The sequence below is a fragment of the Phaeoacremonium minimum genome, assembly GCF_000392275.1.
Source record: "Phaeoacremonium minimum UCRPA7 unplaced genomic scaffold PA7_03_scaffold_597, whole genome shotgun sequence".
Classification (NCBI taxonomy): domain Eukaryota; kingdom Fungi; phylum Ascomycota; class Sordariomycetes; order Togniniales; family Togniniaceae; genus Phaeoacremonium; species Phaeoacremonium minimum.
The window spans coordinates 401,016-423,382 of record NW_006921499.1 but is presented as its reverse complement, the minus strand read 5'-3'; the positions used below and the strand labels follow the sequence as shown (position 1 = coordinate 423,382).

Below are 22,367 nucleotides of genomic sequence, written 5' to 3'. Positions count from 1 at the left end.
ACCTGTATCTCTCCCTATATTTGTCTTCCAGTGACTCCCAACCTTCGTAGGTTTCGTTAGTTGACTGCATGGCAGCAGTCACAGAGAGAATTGCATATTCTAAATCTGCGATGCGATGGTTCTGCTCATATCGTTTCTGAAAGGCGTCACCTAGCCGACGCTGCCACTCGATTGGATCTTGGTGTCCATCAGGCATGAAATTTGATATTATGCGGATGATATCAAGAACATCTTCATCTATCTCTGGTATGTTGCCTGTCACCTCAAAGTATGTTCGAAGACTGTCTCGGAGCTGCACTATGAGGACGTCTTTCTGCAGAAGGAATTGCTGCCGTCCTTCCTCACGAGCGAGTTTCAAAGCAGCTAACCGGTCGGCAACGCTACCCCTCGGGCTTTTCAAGATTGCCATTTTGACGGCAGTAGCACGGCTGGCAACGGCTTCTTCCATATCTTTAGCGTCAGCCGTTACGTTGAAACGGTTGGTGAATGCAGTGGCGAGATTATGCAAAACCATTAATGGATTTGTAACGGAACTCTCTGCTTCGAGGGCTAGCAATTCTTGGGACACCTGAATCATACCGTCTATGTCCGATAAAGATTTGGTTTTCTTGAACCCGTCGTCGAAGAAATCATGGAGCACTCCCAGCATGGTCTCTTTGAGAGGATGTCCCTTTGGAATGATGGAGAGTGCAGCTTGCGCGGCAGTCTTGCCTCTATCCAGATATACCAGCTGTTGAGTTTGTGCATAGCCAAAGCTGCATATATTGCAAAGACCTTTCAAGCCCAATGCTCGATACGGACTTCCTTCCCAGGTGAGGTCAACAATTTCCTGAAATGTATTCATACCTTTCTCAACATCCCTATCATGCTTGGATGTCTTGGCAAGGAACACGAGGACTCGCTCTAGGTTGTCAAAATAGTCCTGCGGATCTTCGCGGTGTGCACCCGAGATCCTAAGCTCCAAGGCCTCCTTAGTTACTTGAACGGCTTCCTCGACGTCGTGGATGTCTTTTCTGGGCGATGTCTGATACCGTCTCTGAAGAGCGACGCCAAGAATAGCTAATGCGCCCGCTCGCCTCTCGTCGCCAGCGGCGAATGCGTTGACCGAGGCACGCGCATGTTGTATGGCAATGTTGAGGTCTTGAGCGAGATACCCTATTTCAAACTCTTGCAAAGCCTTTAAAGCTTTAGCGAGATGTTCTTGAGACTTCGACTGATCAGAATTCTGAAATGGCATTGGTTCGATATGCGGTTTCAAAGCGAATGAAGAGAGTAAGTCTGAAGCTCTTGGAGCTATTCAAAGTTCAAGGCTTTGCTGTCGCCTAGAATTCATCAATGGTGGAGATGCTGCCTGCTGAGTGTGGCGCAGCGCTGGAGGGTGGCGTGGCTACAGGGCATTGGGCAGCCCAAACTGTCGACAGCTGCGTAATACTTAGGTTTAGGAAGCTCAACAAATGAACAGGAAATCAGCGTTTTGTTGACTGGCACGGAGCAATCAGTTTCTGAGAGTTTTTGATATCAAGAACAGGTGGCTGGAACCAGGTGTCATAAAATCTTCCAGAATCGGGGTGACGCCATGACTGGTACAATGGACAGACCGTTCCTTGAGTCAGCAGCACGCTGTTCGACTTGCCTAGATCTCAACAAGGAGCATTTACGCCGCCAATGGCGAAAATTTGGTCGACTACCAGCATTAGATGCACCATATTCGATCACTCTCAAGAAAGTCGCAGAAAGTGTCGAGACGACATCATGTGCTGGTTGCACCCTCATTCTGAAGGCATCCCGGGTTATCAAGGATGAATTCAGCCTCAACTTCCAAAACGCCGTGCTCACATATGTCGACAAAAGCGGACAAGAAGGACTTTCATTAACATTGTCAATGTTACATCCTCTACATACAAGTCTTGGCGACTGGGAGAAGGCTCAAGAAAGCCTAGACCTGAAAACCTCGGTTCACACTGGCCCAAGATCGGACACCTCCAAAAGGCAGTGGGAGTACAAAATTAGTTCTCCCACATATGAGATATACAATCCAGAATACCATGAGAATTCGAAGGCCAGAGATGCCCCCAGAGTGAATGAATCCACGACAGCAATCAATGCCAACAAACGAGTTACGACTGAAGAGTGGACCAGCATCTTACCACGGCCTTCTCGATGTGGTGACTTGGGTGGTGACGAGGCAATCAAATGGACGCTCTCAAACATCAATCAGTGCTCTGGCTCACACAGAGTGTGCAGCAAGAATACAACAGGATGTGCGCTTCCAACCCGAGTACTAGACCTTAGCGAGAATATTCAAAATCAGCAATCAACAGACATTAGGTTACATATTAGTCGTGGGGAAAAGGAGCCTTATCTATGCCTCAGTCACTGCTGGGGCGCAGACAAAGAGTCAATGCCTCTCGAAACAACGCTCGAGAATTTGACCGAGTTTCAGCATGGTATACCCTGGGAAAGGCTCACACGAACCTTTCAAGACGCTGTGGTCTTTACGAGAAAGCTGGGCTACAGATACCTCTGGATCGACTCTCTCTGCATTGTTCAGAATGACAGAGAAGACTGGATGAAGGAAGCCGGAGAGATGGCGAGCATTTACGAAAATGCAGTACTCACACTCGCGGCAGCTTCATCGTCAAACAGTAATGGTGGTCTCTTCCGCTCATCAACGAGCAGCATCCAGCTTAGTGAAAGTTTTGAGACAGAACGCATATGTTTGAGAAGATTCGCCGATCCTACCTTCTTTCAGTATCAGCCAGAGGGAAAGAGCTCAAATACACGAGACGTGTCACCTCTGCTCAGGCGAGCTTGGGTGTTCCAGGAGCGGATGCTCTCACGCCGAGTCTTATTCTTCACACCGTTGGAGCTGGTTTTCGAATGTCGCACTTCAAGCAGTACTGAGTCAGGTTACTCATGGGTTGATTCAGCTACCAAAAGAGCTTTTACTGTGGCTGGCGACAAGAAGAATGCCAATCTTGAACTGGCGCGTCTATGGCGAAGTCTCGTCAAAGACTTCACTCAGCTCCAACTGACCATGTACAGAGACACACTCCCAGCCATGGCTGGTCTGGCTAAAAAGTTCCAACTACTACGCGGTGTAGACGCTAGCAGTTATTTGGCTGGACTTTGGAAACAGACGTTTATAGAAGACATGCTCTGGGAGACACCTCGTTGTGCTGTACGTCGGCACGAGACCGTAAATTCTCGCATACCAACATGGTCATGGGCCCGGAGCAGAGAACCCAAAAGCTATGACAATCATCACAGCTTAACGCTTTTGAGTAACCTTGAAAAGGCAGTATGCGAGCTGGATGGACAGTCACGAAGTGTTCTTACGGATGTAGATGCCGGCTACGCAATACTCTATGGATACTTGTTGAGGGCCAAGGCGACCAGTGGCGGACTCGTAATAGATCAGAACCCGCGAATCAGCCACAGTCCATTGAAGGACTATGACTGGTTTGGAGAAAGCCCGCAGAAAGTTGAAATTGGAGATGACCTTTTCATTCTTCCCCTTGCCTCAACCGCAAGTGGCCAAGGAGATGCTTATGTTCACTCTTTGATTCTCCGACCCTGCACTAACAATGAGACTACCTTCAATAGGATCGGGATATTCCAACCTTCGGTATATCATCTCAGGGGCCATGAGCACATATTTGAAGACAAGGATACGCTTCTATCGCTCTATAAAGAAGAAATTAGATATGGCGAGTCTTTGCTCGGGAGGGATGGATTGTATCGTGGATCGGATGAGCGATCTGACAAACCAAGATATTTGGCATCAAAGACTGATAAGGTGTACAAAGATTTTAAGTCGCGAGCCTGGTTACTTCATTTATGTCTAAACGGTAACATGACGGAAACGGAGCACCAAAAGTTCTGTGGGTTACCTCATCTCGAAATTCTCAAGGCTGCGATGAGAGAGGAAGAAGAAAGGATCCGCAAATGGGCTAATCCAAACAGTGAACAAGATGATCATGTTCCTAGAAGAGTAAGAGTGAAACTTGTATAAGTCTGTATAGCAGGGATGCAAGGGCTGCTTCACTTCGAACGATAGACAGAATTACCCAGTTCAGAGTTTGGGGCACCGCTTTAATTTTGGTAGCTTTATGCAATCTAGCTCTACATGGTATACACGAGGTTCATCGTATTCTATCGCCAACAATGAGTTTATTTGACAGCCATCAAGATTCCAGAAACTTTCTCGTAGATGGAGAAAACAATGCCACCACTGAATACAAGCCTTCCCAATCTCATCGTGCTACCTTTCCAATAACCGCGAACACCTGCATCTTTCCATATACTAGCAAATGCTTCAGTCGTACTAGCACCCTTAGCACTCTGAGTCCTGCTCTTGATAGTGTCAAACGGCTGGCTGGCATACACAGTGATCGTCCCTGCCAGTGCGCCAATTCCAAAAGTCATTGCACTATTTTGAGGTAGGCCATATGACTGGCTAGCCTGCTTCATGGTATTGTATGAGCCCATGCGAACGGCAGAAGTAGCACACTGTTTCATTGTGGTTGATCCGAGCCCTTTATACAAGCCGCCAAATCCCTGTTCCTTGACAATGAGACCAGTGGCATGAAGTGAAGAGCGATACCTCTTGGCGCCTCGTGCATCATCGATCCTGTCTTGGTCAGAATCACCGCCCAAGGATCCCTCTGATTTATAACAATAACACACTTACATGGCTGTCTTGATTCTCTCAGTAGGAGTGACTGCAGCGACGCTCTCAACACAGCCGGCGAACATGCCCGCGAAAATGGATCGAGACATCGTCAAGTGTCCCTTCTCATCTGAAAGTGCATTTTTGATGCCGTCGAATGACAAGAATCGAACTCCAGCTTTGAGAGCTGTGCCCTAGTTCGTGTTGATGATAAGATAGATAAAGCAGTGCATGAGTAGAATACGTACTGCTACGAGAGTCGAGCAACCGACATATAGACCTCTTATACCATCGTTGACAATGATATGTCTAACCATAGAAACAGGGTTTGAGACCGTGATATCTGACTTCAATTGAAGTCGCGTTTTAGCGAATTCAAATGGGTACTGAGCGATAAGATTAGAGCGGTATCAATGTTGTAGTTGTACGAGTTGGACTCACCGTGATGGCAGCCTCGCACCCGCCGGCAACGGCACCTGAGACACATGAGACTATGGGTGGAATATGCTGGCGATAAATCAGTTAAAATTCCGTGTAAGCATGTGACCAGGGATATACCTTCTTTTGCGGTTTTGCAGGTTGATTTCCTTGTAGTCCTTTTGCTGGGATGCCCAGCGATGGGCTGGTTTGGATCGGTTGCGACATGATGTTTCGTATGTTTATCCTTCAGCCATACGCATTCGATTTTCGACCGAGGCTCGTGGTAGCCGGCGGCCAAGAACATGAGAATCTGGCCGATCAAAACTCCCCCAGGTCACAATGCATCTAAATCGCGTCTTCTACGACTAATTCCACCGATCAGCGGCAGTAATCCCAGTGCTGACTGTACATACAGAGACACAGTCCGAGTTGCGACATTGTTGATGGGGAATACCCCTTGACCCACATGACAGGGGCAATGTACCCGCGGTCGTAGAATTGCCGCGGCAAGTAGGAATCAGCATACCGCTTAATGGCATCCGCTAACGATCGCCTGAGCCAAGCACTTGGCGCTATAACCCACGATGATTACAGGTGCCGTTTAGCCGTAAGACACGATTCTGTGACAGTGAAGAGTGTCTCCACTCGCAGGTGATTAACCTGTTCGGGGGCGCCCCGTACTCGAGTCAAGGTCTCACTGTGGCACTCCACGAAACAAATTGCGGGGAGCAAACATGTCGAAGGAACAAATACCGCGGCATCGTCGCTGCCGTGGAACTCTCTTACTGACATCAACAGAATGGACACAGACAACACCACAATCTATGCACACTCGCCAAAGAGAAAGCGGCGCGCGCCGGCGGCGTGTACCTTCTGTCGCGGCCGCAAGATCAAGTGCAATAATGAGCAGCCGCGTTGTAGCAATTGCAAGATCTACGAGAAGGAATGCATCTACGAGCAGAAAAAACAGAGACTGCCGGAGTATCTCCTTAGTCGGAGACCTTCAGAGGGCAATGCTGGTGTAAGTGTGAGACGGCAAGAACATCGCGGCCGGGTGCCGCTGCCGTTGAGCCCGGATGCAGACCGAGTACCGCAAACAGATGAGACGGACAGTCCCACTGCTCACCGGAGCATGAGAGGCTTGATTCTGAGCCCCAACGGCGATGGACCGGTAGAGTCTACTGTGGAGTCTGATCTTCCGCCCGCGGAAGGCAATGTAGGTGGCCGATATGGCGTCCCGAGCACATACTACGGGCCCACGAGCGCGCATTTTGAAGATGCATCGGTGCTTGGCACCCGTCGCCGGCCTGATATACCGCCGGACCTAGTCGAGAAAGTGCTTATGGCAGAGGCAGCACATCAACGGTATGTAATCTGACACCGGATTGTCTCCGTGTGCCGAGGATATGGCAAGGCTGGTGAGCCTTCTCGGCGAGCTCCTCGTTTCGTGGCATTCGTGATTACTCCTTAATTTGTCATGTAGTTGTCGGGCCCCTGTGCTCAATAGCTTAGATGAGTAGGCACGATCACTCTGCTGACTATGTCTTGGATTAGACAAATGGAAACTATCAACTACGCGGCCGGCAAACTGGACTTTGACGGTGTGGACCCAGAACTTGGCTTTCATCTCCTATCTCTACATTGGAACAGACAACATCATTCATTTCTTCTCACCTACCGCCCAGCCTTCATGCGAGATATGGCATGCGGCGGAAAGTATTTCTCCAAGCTTCTCCTCAACGCTATATACTATGGAGCGTCGAAGTTTAGTCCACGGTTAGAGTTGCGAAGAGACCCAAACGATGTTCGAACAGCAGGCTGGGCGTTCAGAAAACGGGTTAAGGAACTTCTCGGTGATGCATTGGATAGGAGTGAGATCACGACCATCCAGGCGCTCCTTGTGATGACTAATTCCTTGTTTGCCCTCGGCGATGAGAGGAGTGCGGCGTGGATGTATGCCGGGTTGGCATTCCGGATGATTGTCGATCTCGGTATCCATGTAGATAGGCCATTCGTCTCGGCATCTAGCATGCTGACCGAAGAGGATGTCGAGATACACCGCCGTGTCTTTTGGGGAGCATTTGGTTGGTTACGCTGAGATGCAAAAATGGCCCCGTTCATCAACTATACTGACTTATTCACACAGTGGTCGATAAGATCCAGTCGCTCTACCAAGGAAGACCACCAAGCATCCAAGACTTCGACACGAGGGTGCCCTTGATCTTCAGCGACAAATATGAAGAGCTAGAATCATGGACGCCGTTTGCGTTCAGCGAGTCTGCCAAGAACTACCCTGGCAGTCCCGCATATAGCGTGTCAACTTTCACAGAGCTGTGCAAGCTATGTGTGATTATGAATAAGATTATTAACAAAGTATACGCCGAGAAGAGTGCGAAGAAAGAGTCGTCTGAGCTCTGGAACGACCGCGAGACTCTGCAAAAAGAGTTGGAGAAGTGGAGCTCTGAGCTGCCAGATCATTTGGTCTATAGCACCGTGCAAGTGGACAAAGGGGTGACCGTGCCACCGCCTCACGTTATATCATTGCAGTATAGTTACTTCCACATGACAGTCAGGATTCGAGAGCTAACTTTTGTAGGGCCATGTACAATGTGCTTTTGATTCTACTAAATCGCCCCTTTGTCTCCGAGGGACGGCTAGACTCAAATTCCCCTTCACAGACCGTAGCCGCCAAAGCCTTCGCGCCCTGTGCAGCTGCAGCAACACGGATAGTGCAGCTCGTGCTAGCGTACGACCGCGCATTCTCTATCAAGCGAGCCCCCTACCTAATATCATACGCAACCTACGTCAGCGCCACCATCCACGTGCGCATCGCCGCGCAGCGCGCACCAAGATCCGACGCGCACACAAGCCTCGAGACGTGTCTCTCCGTGCTGGAAAAGAACGGCGAGACCAACTGGGCCGTGAGAAAAGCCAGAAAAGTCATCATCGACCTCGCCGAGAAGATGAGCGTAGCGCTCGAGAAGAGGCGCGTGATCAGTCCACGCTCGGCCGAGAAGATACCGCCCGGCCCGCAGAGCGTGGACGCGGAACAGATGCCACAGAATGACTATGCCAACGAGCTCGGGTTGACATTCCCCGATCTAGACATGGAGGCGATTGTGCAGAGTTTCATGCAAGAGCCGCCGGAGCAGGTGCGGATGGAGGAAGCTGGATTCGGCGGGCCGATGCAAAATCACGCAGGTACGGCGTATGCACAGCCACAGTATATCAACTCCGGCAACCTGGGTGGTAATAATAGCCTTGTAGCCTGGAACACGGGGCGCAGCAATATGTTGCAGACTGACGAGTTCCTGCCGGATGATGCACTGTTTGGTTTCAATAGGGCTGGTCTGGACGGCTACATGTGGAACTCTCCAAGCTGGGACCAGAGAACATAAGATTCGTAATCAAGGCAGCGGAAGAAATTTGCTTTGGTATTAGTCAATATGTGGTAGGAATATCATTGATCGAAAAAAAAGCGAGAGATTGTAAATGCTCAGAAACTGCTTGCTGTATAGATCAGACGTTAAGGCGCGACACATTTTGGCCCTACTTAGCCTTTCGTCTGCATCTCCATGCTACTATTCCCCGAAAGGACATTTCTATATGATAACAATAATGCCATGATCATCAATCATAAATGGTAGGGTTTGGTGTCCCTGATGATATATACCTCGGCAACGAGGACAACGCAGCCAACAGTCATAGCAAGAGCAATGATCGGGAGGTTAACTTTCGCAAATTCCAATGGGCGCACCTTGATATGTTTTTTACCAAGGATATCGCGCCACAGGAGGCCGGCAAGTGACGCACTGATGGCTGTGCTGAAGGCATCATAGTTGACCCCTAAAGCCAAGCTGTAAACCGTCGCCCAAAACGTGCGATCCGTGATAGGCTCGTGGTTGATGGCATGGATCTCAGTCCATGCTTGAATGACGCGCGACAAAAGGATTGTGGTTCCAATATTCGTTCCTGCAAACTGTTGTATAGTAATTAGTCAGCTTGGCACACCGGGACTTTGCTCCGTAGATTTTATCCAACTTACGTTGCATAGAGTCAATGATAAAAAGGCCATCCCGCCGATTGCGCCTACCGTCCCAGTCTTGTTGACCCAGTGGTCCCATCCGTAGGCGAATACTGGGACCCATCCCTTCGTCACCAATGCTTGCACAAGAACAAACATAGCGAAGGCGAAAGGAACCAATTCGTAGGGCAGATGCGCCAACACTACTGTGACTGTTGGAAATGTTTCCTGACACCATCGATACAAGTCCGCGAGGAGAGACTGGAGGGTTCGTGGTGGTTTTCTCTTTGGGTTCTCAAATTCGGGCGAGGCGTGTATCTCAGGGTCTGCAACTCGCCTCCTAATATCCGTCTCTGTGCTAAGAGTAGCAGCCAGCAGACCTCCAGGTTGTTTGCTAGATTCCACTCGTGGCAATTCCTCTTTCTGGACTAATATGCTTCCTCTGCTGATCGGTTGCTCACCGCTTTCCGTTACCCCTAGCGCTGAAGTGAGAGCAGTGGAGGAGCCCGATTTGGGTGGTCTCGCAGCAATACTATCGCCCACTAACATAGTATCGTCCCCAGTGACTCCAATTTTGATGTCTGCACAATCAGCACTGTCTGAGTCTAGTTCATGGACATCGCGCGTAGGCATTCGGTCCATTTCGATAACGATCGTTTCATCACCGTCATGCCTACTCTGAGGTGTCCGCCTAGCCTCGGCTTCCTCCCTGTCCCTCTCAGCTCGCTCAGCCTTTGCTCTTTCGAAGGCTTCTCGACCCTTGCGCGCGATTTCTCGTGTCTCGTGCCGATGGTACCAACCAAAGGCTACGTCCCAGCATAGCATAACAAATGCGGCTGGCAGAGTTACCCAGTAGACGTACCAATGACCGCTGCTTGTACTCAAAGCGTTGACAACTGATAACGTGATGAGTGTGACAGCCATGATGACGGCGCCAAAGGCCGCTCCACCCTTATCCAAGAAAGGGTTCATGATTTCCTCGAGCGGTAGAAGCTTAGCTTGATCATCGTTAGAGGGATTGTCGACCTGGCCCTCCGCCTCTCCTCTTGCATGCGGAATATTAGGATTCACTGGCTTCCTTGCCCTGACTTCTTCCGGAAGCTCGTGCAGGTTAATCTTGACGGGGATGAGGGTTTCATCCAAGAAGATAATGTAGAGCAAGAAGGGAAAGAGCACTATGGCGGTGATGACGACCGGTACAATCATATTGGCTGTGTAGTGGATGAACTTGATATCGAAAGCACCAGCCAGTACCAAGTTCGTCGGGTTCGAAGAGACAAGGATTGCTGACGCAATGTTGGCCACTGCAAACTGAGAATGGATCCATGCTCTCGGATGTACAATGTTTGAAGAAACTCTGGTCATGTATGCAAGGAAAGCAGTGCCGGACAGGATGATGGGGTCATTTCCAATGAAGCTGCCCAGGGCGAAAAAGAAGGCATAGAGGTAGAAAAATAACCTGTGTCCTTCCTGCCCTCCCCATTTCAAAACCCTAAATGCTAGGTATCTGATGAGGCCCGATGCATCGATAGAGATGGCGATGTATGCCAAGGTGAGGAAGAAGGCCATAATGTCGATGGGCGAGATATTGTTCGCGCCAATGGTGCCATCATGTAATTCTTTCCTACCGATAGCCAAGATAGCGAGCAGGAAAAGATCTGCTATCAAGGGCGCCGTGACATAATTCATGGGAAACATGAGCATCCTGAATCTCCCATGCCTGCCAGGCTGCTCATTGGCGGAGCCATTCTGAGCGCTGGGCTTTTGTCTAGGAGGCATGATGCGAACTGCGCTCAGCGTATCCGATACAGCATCTGAAAACCACCATGGCACAGGTATGGGAGTGTGGAAAGGGAAGAGAACCACGAGGTCTGGTCGGTGTTAGTGTTACTCGTTCCTCCTCGGTGGCGGGAGTCGTCCAATATGAGAGACTCACTGGTGAGGACGAATACAACGAGGGTGATGATCGACCGCCAATCCTTGATCTTACTGGTATCGAGGTCGATGTCAATCGTGTCCTTGTCTCCTGCCATTGTGATAGGCGCTTCAAAGTAGTTGCTAGGCCATCAACTCTCCATCGGCGATGATAGCGATGATGGTAATGCTAGGTGACGCAGAGGATATGGCGCACTTTTGCTGTTGTCGCTGTCGTGATGAGACCGCTGCTCCGTCAATACATGGATCGAGACGAATCTTGAGATAAGGTATTCAGCCTCAAATACCCAATGCCCAGGACAGTCGGGAAGTGCGGGGCACGGATGCCACTACGGCGCCAGACCCGGTTACTGGACTTGGGTAAGGTTAGGTAAGGTAGCAGTGCCAAGCATGCCCTGGGGCGGGGCCGGCAATTAACTCAGTGTCCCGCCGCTAACGTTATGACGGAATGTGTCGGATCCACCGGGAGTGATTTACATGCGAACGAATACATCGATTCCATCACCTCAAGTTTTGCACAAAGAGCGGAAAGTCTTCGACGCGGAGATGTCCTCTTCTAGGGCAAGGAGCTACTACAGCTGCCCACTGCCCGGAAGACCCACGAGACAAAGATCAGATAAGCCAGGAGATGTCCGAATGCATCAAGATGAATACTTCTATTCAGACCATTATCTAAGAACTCGAGGACCACTATTCATAGGCATTAGATGTCAACCGCTCCTCGCCGGATGCCCGAGACGGGTAGCCAAATGACCTAAGCAGAAAACCCAGGGTGAAGTGATTTATGACAGAATCAAGTTGCTCATCGTCATGGTGAATGTTTCCTAGACAAATCATACAGAACGCTTATCCTCGCACGGCACACCTCTAAGCCACCGGTTTTGCGCTTTGAGACACGTCAGACATTCCCTGCATGTACTTCAAGAGCTGCCGGCCTGTGAATCGGCCGTCAAAAATGGATTGCAAGTCGTCGAAGAGGGTCATCGGGTCTTCGACTCCTTTCAAGAAATCCGAGGCATATTGTGAATACTCGCCCAACACCTTTAGGGCATCGGCCTCCAGTTTCTTGGCGTCCTCCTCCTCAATTCCTTGCTCGCGGAACATCTTGGATAGATGAAGTTGAGCTCTTCCCAGTGCCTCTTCCGGGAACTTTGAGGTTCTCGCGCATTCGATGCACTCAATCATGTAGTCACTGCGGCTCGAAGGTCAGCATCGTTTTGATGTAAACATGATTCATAGAGATGGCAAGACTTACATGGCGGTTGGCACAGCCTTGAGGTGGTGATACATGGCGCCGACAGCGTAGGTGCTGAAAATCGTGTTCTGGTCGTGTTGGCCAAAGAGATCCAGCCTACCGTTCAGAGTTTCCAAATGGATTTCCAGGGCTTTCTGGGAATTTCCTGACTGGTGGATGATGCACGCCAGGGAGAATTTGTATTGCCAGTACTGCCATGTTTGAGTGGAGTGCTTCGCGGCAAGCTCGACACACTTCTCCATAGACTCAATGGCGTCCTGGTAATTGCCATGTCTCATCTGCACAAACGCATTGCAGTTGTAATACTTCGCATACTCGAATGGGATGTCATCCTCCGTACCCCATGTGCGGTACTGTTCCAAGCACCCTTCAAGGAGCTTGCCAGCCTCTTCATATTCATTCTTATTGAGGAGACACGATGCAAGATCGTTGGCGGCGTTCCGAAGCAGCACATCACTGTCATTGTCCTCTGGATTAGATTCGTAGATGACTTGTCGGATGCGGAGCGCGGCCTGTGCCTTCCTAATACTCTCGTCCCTGAAAGCAGAACCGGCCCCGTTATAGTAGATTCCAGCGATGCTATGTATATCGGCGCGCAGCTTTCCGTTCGGGTCGAAGTCAATTGCATCGAGCTGTTCTTCTGCGCACTTCAGGAAAGATAGGCCATCATATGCTGTCGTCTGTCTCTCCCATACATGAAATCCAGCATTGTAAAACAGCTCTGCAAGATTGAGTGTTGGCCAAATGCGTTTGGTATGGTTGTATTCCTGGTATATCCGGTGAAGACTAGACACATGTAGCATATACTTCTCACAGTCTGCCCATTTGGCTGGTTCCGGGACTTGAATTGGGGAGGCGGGTGGATATTTCTTTCGGATCAGAAAAAGCGCGCTCTGAAATGTTTCACTAAATTTGTAGCCAAAGGTTTCCCCTATCTTGTAGCTGTCCATGTCCGACAAAATCTTTGTCTGAAGAAGCCGATGGATACTATATGTCTCATTACCGGTTTCGTCCCTCACGACTGCGATGAGTTTCCGGCCGCTTAATTGGTCAATCATCCGCTTATATCTGAACACAACTTTCATCAGCTCTCTCGTTGTACAAATGGTATTATGGAGGATTTGACATTCTGTTTTCAGAATCTCAGTACATACCTGATTGTCTCGGCCGAGTTTAGGAATTCCAATGCTTCTTCCGTGTGATCGCCGACAAGCAGGTCCTTGGGGATGGCTTCAGGGTCGAGAAAGGAAAGTATATCGAGGAGGCTGCGAGCTTTAAGCGAGAGCTCGCCAATACCAATGTCCCATAGTGAATCGATAGCAGCATCTACAAAACCTTGGGATACAGGCTTGCTTTTCTTCTTCTTTTTTGACATTTCCTCTCGCTCTTCCCAAGTCTCCAGGAATTCCTCTATTGGACAACGTGACACTTTCAGATAACCTGCTACCATGCTGACGGCTAGTGGTAGTTGCCCTACAAGCCTGGAGGCTTCTGCAGCGAGCGCATAGTCTGGATGCTTTGACCAGTCCTCTTCAGAAGATGATGATTGCATGGACTTGAGAAGAAGGCTGGTGGCTTCTTCGAGAGGTAAGATATCTAGATTGAAGTGGAAGTAGTTTCTGGAAGTCCTCGGCCAGAAGTTGGTTTCGCGGGCTGTAATGAGTATCGAGCCGTTGGTTTTTGGCATGTTCCTTGGAATATAGGGCAATATATCTGACCACTCCTCCACGTTGTCGAATACTATTAAAAAGGTTCTTTCGGTCGTGCTGAGATATTCTCTCGCGAGATTAATGAGAGCAGCCTCCCCTCGCTTTGAATCGCTAACTATGCCTAGGTTTTCGGCAATTTGGGCGTACTTGTTAGCACACCCTCCAGCTGTCTCGGCCTCAATCCAAAATATTGCGGAGTACTCGGACTCGAACTTGTAGGAGTACTCCACAGCTGTGGCAGTCTTTCCTATACCGCCACGCCCACTCATCAGACCGATCTGGCCGGGCTTTGACAGCACCGCGTGAAGACGATCCAGACTATCTTTTCTCCCCACAAACTCAACAGATCTGGGAGGACGATTGAAACGAACAAGTTCATCGGTGACCTGACTGATCGACTCGTGGTCTTCCGTCTCCCGTTTGTCCTCTAGGAATATATTCACTCTATTCTCCCAATCATCTTTCTCTTTTCTGGGCGGCTGATCCTCTCCGTTATCTGCCATATCTGACGAGTCAACGGTACGCGCTTCCGTAGCCCCGAAGGTAGGTCTAAGGGGTTGAAGATTTTTCCACGCCAGCTTGTACTGATGATCGACTTGAACCTCTGGCAAGTCTGAACGGGCAAGTTCATAGATTGAGGCTTGCTCAGCAACATATTGACCGAGAAGCAGCTCACTGGGCTGACTGGGGCCTTCCATCTTGTCATCTCCACCATCTGATGCGTCGTCGTCTGAGTCTTCTTGGAAGTAAATGGCTGTCAAGCCAAACTGCTCGAGGTGATTGGCAACGTGATCCTTTAGTTTGGCTGCATCACGAAAGGATGCCAGACACAAGGCACAAAGATTTGTTCTCATCACCGGAGGAGATAGACCCTTGAATGCGTCAATGACCGCAGCGGACAGATCAGTGGATGGAAATAAATCTGCGTGAGAGGCGAGCAGGTGATCATGGAATAGGACTTCAGAGGAGAACTCTTTGAGGCAAGTGGGACTGTGACAGACCCAGACTTTCTGCAGCCTGTGCTCACAGGTCTCATGTTGAAACCACTCTTCCTGGCTGCCAAAGGTCTTGTGTGCATGTAAACAATGGTCAAAGGTGCAAATATATGGTTCAATGTCCAAAAACACATGATTAGACCAGTCTTTCTCCGTGATGTTTTGCAGGTCAAGAGGGAGTTCAAAGAGACAGTAAGGGCAGTTGAAGGAGAGACCAGAACTAAGCTTGACAGGGGGATCGGGAACTTTGAATCGGGTGGCAGGCGAATCTTGTGTTTCAGCAACTGATGTTCCCAATGCTGAGTGGAATAAACCATTGGAAAATACCGTGTCCAGAGCGGTTGAAGCAATAGTTGATATTCCAGCCTCAGAGTCTCCTCTCCTAGAGCGATAGCGTTGGAGAGCCCTCCGTGTGCGCCGTAGGCGAGAAGCTTGATTGTTTGCCGAGGTTGTCTTTTGCTTCGCGTGATGCAATTCGCCTAGTGCGTGATCTGCGCCAATGGTCGTAGCGCCTGATGCCTTGAGCCGTTGTCGACGTACCCAATTGGCCTTGGCAAGACGTTGTTTGAGAAATTCTGGCGCATTGGGAAACATCTCCAGAGCCATCTGCAAGTCGGTAGCTGCCCCTTCCTCGGTCCATTCAATGGTGAGGTTGTCTCTTGCAGGTTGTCTTAGCTCGGGTAACATCTCCGACAGACAGCTCATGATCTCTACCGCGTCATCCATGTACTTATCGGGATCTAAGTCGGAGTCTATATCGTCTTGTGGATCGAAATCCTCTAAGCTTGGAACCTTGCCTCCAACGCTACTAACCGCGTCGGAAGCCACTCCATATCTTGGAGGAATCTCATCTATTCCTGTTCAAGCATTTATTAGAACATTTGGGCTGTAACTTCAGTATGAGCATGTTGGGAGGGTTGTACCAAGTTGGAGGATCTCATGTAGGTCTGTTAGATGCTGCAGAATTGCAGTCCGCAATGGCGAAGAACTTCGCAGAGCATGGTCGAGTGCTCGCGAGTTGGCCCCGGTATCATGACCCCATACTTTCAACTTTGTCTCACATTCCTCCGCTAGAAGAAAGACTTGCTCAGTTTCCGCTGGACTTCCACTAAGGGTTGAGCAAAGTCGATTTATGAGCTGCGAACAATCCTCGAATCTTGCCGCAATTGGCGCCTTAGACCGCAACTCGTTGCATTCTTGATCTCGAAGAGCTTTCCAGTCGGCCATCTGAAGGTCCATGCTACCCAGCATTTATCATCTAGAGAAAGCGTTTGGGAGATGTGTGCATTTACCACTATTTTGCGAACTGGGAAGGATGAATTATGAACCACTGTACTGAAAGGAGAAAGCGAAATTGTAGCATGGTCAAAAAATGAATGACAACCCAAGGAATCACATTTGACGGGGCATAGGTCCAGGCTCCTGAGACAAGCTTTCACCCAACGCCGCAAGGCTCTAGGATTTGATCGGCGCAAACTAGAGCCGCAGGCTTCCCTGCACTTCTGCACGATCCTTGCTACAGAATGCCTGATTTGGTGCCGTCACCCGAACGGCTGCATTTATAAGGTTGCGGGCAGCCATATGATTCGACCTTCGTGATGGTTTCCTGCAATGGGGCTGAAAGTACGGGCTCACCGAAAACCGCCACGTAAGCACAGACATGCCTACCCGCATGGCCGGGCGATAAGGCTCTCTACACCTGTTCTCTGCCCCAAGGCTCCGAAGTGTCCGGTCTTTGTCCACGAAGCGGTTCCTCCTCCTCTGCCATTTGTTTCAGTCGATACTTCTGGTCAAGACATTATACTTCGTAGTGTTGATTTTACTGCCATAACATCTTGGCTCTTCTTGGTATCTCCATCTACGAGCTCTTGGCTCTATTCTGGTCTCGTGTTAAATGCTTTAGAACTCCATTTCGCAAATGTCTGGCTGGGAGGTAATCGGCCTGGTTCTCGCCTTGTATCCAATTGTCGAAACAGCTGTGAAGCTCTACGGAGAGGCCAAGCCCGGTCGTACTGCTTCGTCTCTGACCCGTAAACTCAAGACGGAGGCGATCATATACGATCAGTTCGTGCGGAACCTACTCAACCCTGTTGTATCGGGACCTGTACTGGACAAACTACTCGATCGATCGTCACCTACTTTGCAGGAAACATGGCAAGATGGACATCTTCACAAAGAACTTCTCACCAGACTTGGTTCATTAAAGTCGAATCACCTCTTAGAATTATTGCTGGATATGAACAAACGGCTTAAAGCGCTTGAGATTGAGCTGAGTAACATCAGCCGTGGAACCGTAAGACTGTTTCCCCTGCTGAGCCTCATGACTTTACTTACTGACCCAAACAAAGGAAGTACTAGAGAAATTCAGAAGTAGGCTCAGGGCAGCACGAGCTAATTCACGCAAGTCAACGGTTCAACTGAATTTGGCTGCGGTCTCTGAGCTCAACAAGGATCTCCGTCGCCTGTTGATGTCTGATGCGATATCAATCGTCCGTTCTTCCAACAAAGATGACACTACACAGTTGGACTACATCAAGTTTCTTCATCGGGAGAACGCTGATCTTGAAGAGCTTTACGAGATCATGTGTCATGGTTACGCATGCACATGTCATGAGTCGCACCTTGTCACCGTCGGATGTCATTGCTCATCTTGTCAAGAACCATTTGGTCTCTCAAAGAGGAAAAGTTCCAGTTGGGCTCCCGAGCTTCTCCTCTGGCCAAGAGGCACTGCTAGTTTACAGCCCGAGATAGCTGTGTCAAGTAACGGGTCAAATGCCGAAACGAATACCGCGGATTCAGATAGTGTCGACGACACAGCGTAAGTCACGGTGAAATTGTGGAAGCCCACTTGGAGAATATAGCTGATATTGATTCGGTAGGGGTAGGGGTGCTACCAACAAGTCCAGGACATTCTCTCTGCCTGAGATGGCGCAGGTATCACCACTGGAATCTGCTCCTAAAAAGCGGAGCCGTTCCATCTCAGTTTCACCTTGTCGTGATAGCGAACAGCTTGGGGGAAAGGAGATCATACAAGATCTCTGCTCTACTATTGATAAATTCCAGAAAGAAGCGGGCAAGGCAAAGAATATTCTTGGAATCTTGGAAAAGGAGAACAAAAGATTTACACTAAGCATCAACGAAGTACGAGGTAATGATGCAGAAGCGAACATAGTTCGCCTAGCAGATTTGATCAAGATTAATGGGCCGGCTTTCAGCACAAAAAAGCGACTCCAAATTGCTTTTCAGCTTTGTCTGAGCGTCCTTCAGCTTTGTACTACGCCCTGGATTGATGACTCATGGACTTGGGACGAGTGCTGCGTCGTTAGGAAGGTTGAAACGCAGCCTGCTGAAGGAGTGGAGGAGGACGATGACTTTGAAGTCCGGGACGAGACGTACCACCTCTTCGTCACGCAGCAATTCTATTCAGCCCAGTTGGCAGTCAAGAAAGGCAAGGCTAGACGGCCCAAGACTATGCTAAACCTACTTGTAGGTGAGCCTGTGGGTACCGTACTGATCAAGCTAGGGTGCGCTCTCATCGAGCTGGGATTTGGAAAAACAATGCAGGACATCCGAGATGAAAAGCCCCCAAACTGGTTGGGCGGCCTGGATAAGAACCTTGACTCTGCATCTCTGGATTTCCTGACAGCAACCAAGCTCCTTGACTCGGGTAGTGTGACTGAAGAGGTTGGAATGGATTATGCAAACGTCATCAGGGCTTGTATCAATCGTCAATACGAAGATGCGCAGCAGTCGTGTGTCAAGGTTTTCACCTCGGGCGGGGAGAAATTCTATGATTATGCCGAAGAGGCAATCATGCACCCTCTTTTCGATTGGGTGAAGGTGTTTGGGTAGTCTCCGAAGTAGTTGATCCGCTTGAATGTTCGGAACATTGTCCCGGAGCCTCGCCCACGGAGCTACAGATAGCATTATATATACCGCCATTAAGTGTTTATAAGCTTGCCGCGTATCTAAACAACGGTGTTGCTATTCATGCTGCATCAATAAATTATAACGTCCTTAAGTCCTTCATTAGGTTAATGTCCTCTAATGTCCTCTAACCGTAAATACCCAAACACGAAACGCAAAATGATACGAGGCAGGAGGCATATCTAGGCAAGTCTTAAAGGTAATCTAATCAAGCTGGAGGTCCAAAGGTTGGTAGGAATATACCCAGATTACCACGCTGGCCGCCCAGTTCAGGTGCTGGTGCTTGCTGCATGGTGAGTCCCGACTCCCTCCAAACCCTCCACTACCTACCTTATTCCCTACCATCCAACCCACCGACAACCAAACAGAGAATGACTAGCTATGAGCCTCTTCACCTCCCTCCTTTTCGATACAGCATCTTCGATTGCAAAGTGTAAAACTGGAGTGGCTCGGCTCACTGCACGAACTTGTGCACACAAACTCGCCTTTTATGTTGACTGGCTACGTTACCCTTTGTTCCCTTGACACCTCAATGTGCCGGGACGGATGAGCCACGCCTCAGCATGCTAGCACTCATAGCAATCACCCATCACTGGCCAAATCGCCCTTGAGCTCTTTGTGAATCGACAATGCCACCCAGAAAACCGCCGTCACTAAAGGTTTCAATCAGCTGCAGGTGATATGTGCTTGGCCATTGGCCAGCCAGTACGGATCCGGGTTGCAATTTCTCTACTATGCTCTGGTCGCAACTTGCGTGTTGGTTTGGAAGACAGACTGGCTCCAGATGACTTGCTTAGCCGTCGCTTTACTGCTGCTGGTCATTACCACTCTGCATGACATCGTCCTTGCCGCATTGCACGGTGTTGATTAGTCTTTTACTCTAGGGTTTGCTAAATCTATAGTGTTGAACAACCAAGGTTGATGCCACCCAACTGCTACATTCGCGTAAGATGTAGCATATGAAGTAAGTAGGTGTGATAGACTTGGATGTGTACGGGGCTTTTTAGTTATGCTCTATTGGTATCTAAATTACCTCGGTGATGGTTAGGCTCACACTACCACTTACTTCTTCGACGATCTTGTTAGGACATTCTATCATTGCAGACGGAGTTGATACTCTCTGCTGAATAGCTACCTTTCGAGTCTTATTGTATGACTGGGCTTATGCATGGGTTCGCGTTGATGTGCCCGGTCTTTGTTTCACACCAATTTATCCGCTTCCGGCACGCTACGGTGGTGGGCTCTTGGTCCTCAAAGAGCCGACTCACTGATCCACTCACCACCATACATATTTGACTTTTGATTTAAAAAAAATCATCTAGTGAATTTCAACTACATTTTTCTTCATTCAGAAGTGTGGTTTTCACTCAGGCCAACAATTCAGTCTGAAATTCCAAAGCCTGGAATCACCACCCGACTCTACTCGGTTAGCGACCACCATATTATCAACACGAATCCAAGCGTTGGCCCACTACCCTGATTTTAACATGGCCCCGAAAAAGGACGACAGTCCGAAGAAGAATCTTCCGGGAACCGGGCAACAGTCATTCCCATTCAAAGTGACCAAAATTCCCAAAAACAATAACCAGGCCTTAGCTTCATCATGGGGCCCGAATCTGTTTCAACAGTTGCCAAGCGGCCAGAGCAGCTGGAATAACAACGGCCGCAAGGCGAATAGAGGGTCGAATACTTCTGGCTTTGGAACGCAGGCTACTTCAGGCGCCTCTGGTAGCATTTCGTCAAATGTGCTCTCAGCACTGGCGAGTTTCATGTCGCCTTGGGGGAAGCCATGGCTTGCACAAGCGCCCAAGCCGCCGGCTAGTGGAGACCAGTCAAGTGTGGTGGGTGTAAAGCCCGACGACAAGGCCAAATCAGATGCGAAAACTGGTGACAATAAGGACGCCGCAGCTGCGGTGGTGTCTGGAAAGAAGAAAATCCCTGATTTCAGCGGCTTCGTAAAGCCAATTCCGAAATACATAATCAAATCGGCCGGTCAATCTGATGTTCAAACCGAGCCTCCAAAGCCTAATAACACTTCAGCTTTGAATAAGAAACTCGCCATTGTCAAAACTCCGCTAGTGCAGCCTCGTGCTGCGAATGAAGTACTAGTCGGTCAGATTACGGGACTACCGGCGCGCAACGCGGTGGTCTATAAAATTCCGTTCGAAGTCTCAATAGACAAAAAGATCTTGGAGGGGAGAGTACAGAAGGTTAAGGTGGTCTATAGTGTGGCTTACTCGAAGTAAGTGATCGTACAGCAGACTAAGAAGCATTGCCATACAGTAAAAGTTGAATTAATCAAACGTTGACTGCTGACCAGCTAAGCGACCTGTGAGACTATATTTTCACGACAGAGTATGATTGTACAAGCATTCATGAAATCCAAGTGTGATAGAAGTCGAATCTTGTTGTGACTTTACTTAGAAACCGCAGACGACCAATGTAGTATGGATCAAGATGAGCTAATCTGACGAACGATGTCAAGAAACGTTGGGAGACATCGCGTAACCAGAGCTCTGCGACGAACAAGCTACAGATACCCTAGATAAGTTTGAGACGTGCCTGTCTACTATTGAAACAATGCAGGTCGTGGCCCTAGCCCTCACCCAGATGAAAATGCCTTAGTAGGCGCCTGCTCGAGATGACCATCGTGGCATCGGACTCAGATCTGGCGAACCATAACCAGACTCTATAACGGCGTCGGCAGACACTCGAAAATCTTGCAATACGGCTCCGGCCTCTTCCAAGGCCCAAAGAGTAAGGGCCAGCCAGTTCTTTCCGTGATAGTCGAGAATGCCTTCAGGCACTAGGAAGGATGTTTGAGGACCAATGTTGCTTATATATTTTCCAAACTGGTAGCCGTTGAGGAAAAGCTGCGCCCGATAGGCTGAACTGGTGGTAATGTTGTCAAATACAAAGCTCAGCGGTATATCCTGACATTTCATTAGAAGACAACTGAGAACCCGAAAGGGGATAACACTTCAATCAGATACATACCCAACCAAAAGGCATATTAAGCGTGAATGATGTCGTGTAGAACGCAATGCCAGGACTTTGAAGGCCTTGATAAGGCGAGGCCGATGAGAAGTCCGAGGACTCTGTTGGTGGATATGGCTGATGCCAGCCCTGTCGTTCCGCGTACATCCCGCCTTCATTTAACGGTCCTCGCACACGATCCTGATAATCCTCGCCACCGAGATTACCGGTTATGAGCCAACTGAGGGTTGAGGCTTCGTGGCCTGCAAGATTGTAGTTCAATACACCTCGGGGAGTTTTGCTCTGTCACGGAATGTCAATTACCGTTAAGTCGCAACTCAAGGAATGAAGCCATACTAATCCTGTTGGCCCGATGGGGCCGCTTTCTTCCAAGCCCATCATGTCCTGCACGACCGTAATTGTATATATTTCCGAAGCACGTAGAATGGGCAAA

At 49.3% G+C, this 22,367-nt stretch overlaps 3 protein-coding genes across 3 annotated transcripts; 1 reads left to right on the top strand and 2 right to left on the bottom strand.

Annotated features, from left to right (window-relative positions):
• Positions 1 to 5,891: 5,891 nt before the first annotated feature.
• Positions 5,892 to 8,490, top strand: UCRPA7_8539 (putative c6 transcription factor protein; the record flags this gene model as incomplete). The annotated part of the gene is made up of 5 exons (XM_007921051.1): positions 5,892 to 6,457; positions 6,647 to 6,693; positions 7,239 to 7,603; positions 7,771 to 8,293; positions 8,360 to 8,490. The coding sequence occupies 5 exons, from the start codon at positions 5,892 to 5,894 to the stop codon at positions 8,488 to 8,490; spliced, it is 1,632 nt and encodes a 543-aa protein (XP_007919242.1).
• Positions 8,491 to 8,726: 236 nt separating this feature from the next.
• Positions 8,727 to 11,149, bottom strand: UCRPA7_8538 (putative arsenite efflux transporter - putative protein; the record flags this gene model as incomplete). Its single annotated transcript, XM_007921050.1, has 4 exons — positions 8,727 to 9,071; positions 9,186 to 9,319; positions 9,794 to 10,987; positions 11,053 to 11,149. 4 exons carry the CDS (start codon positions 11,147 to 11,149, stop codon positions 8,727 to 8,729), a joined length of 1,770 nt encoding a protein of 589 aa, XP_007919241.1.
• Positions 11,150 to 11,918: 769 nt separating this feature from the next.
• On the bottom strand, positions 11,919 to 14,518 carry UCRPA7_8537 (putative transcriptional xre family protein; the record flags this gene model as incomplete). The annotated part of the gene is made up of 4 exons (XM_007921049.1): positions 11,919 to 12,243; positions 12,307 to 13,092; positions 13,461 to 13,571; positions 14,163 to 14,518. 4 exons carry the CDS (start codon positions 14,516 to 14,518, stop codon positions 11,919 to 11,921), a joined length of 1,578 nt encoding a protein of 525 aa, XP_007919240.1.
• Positions 14,519 to 22,367: the final 7,849 nt, after the last annotated feature.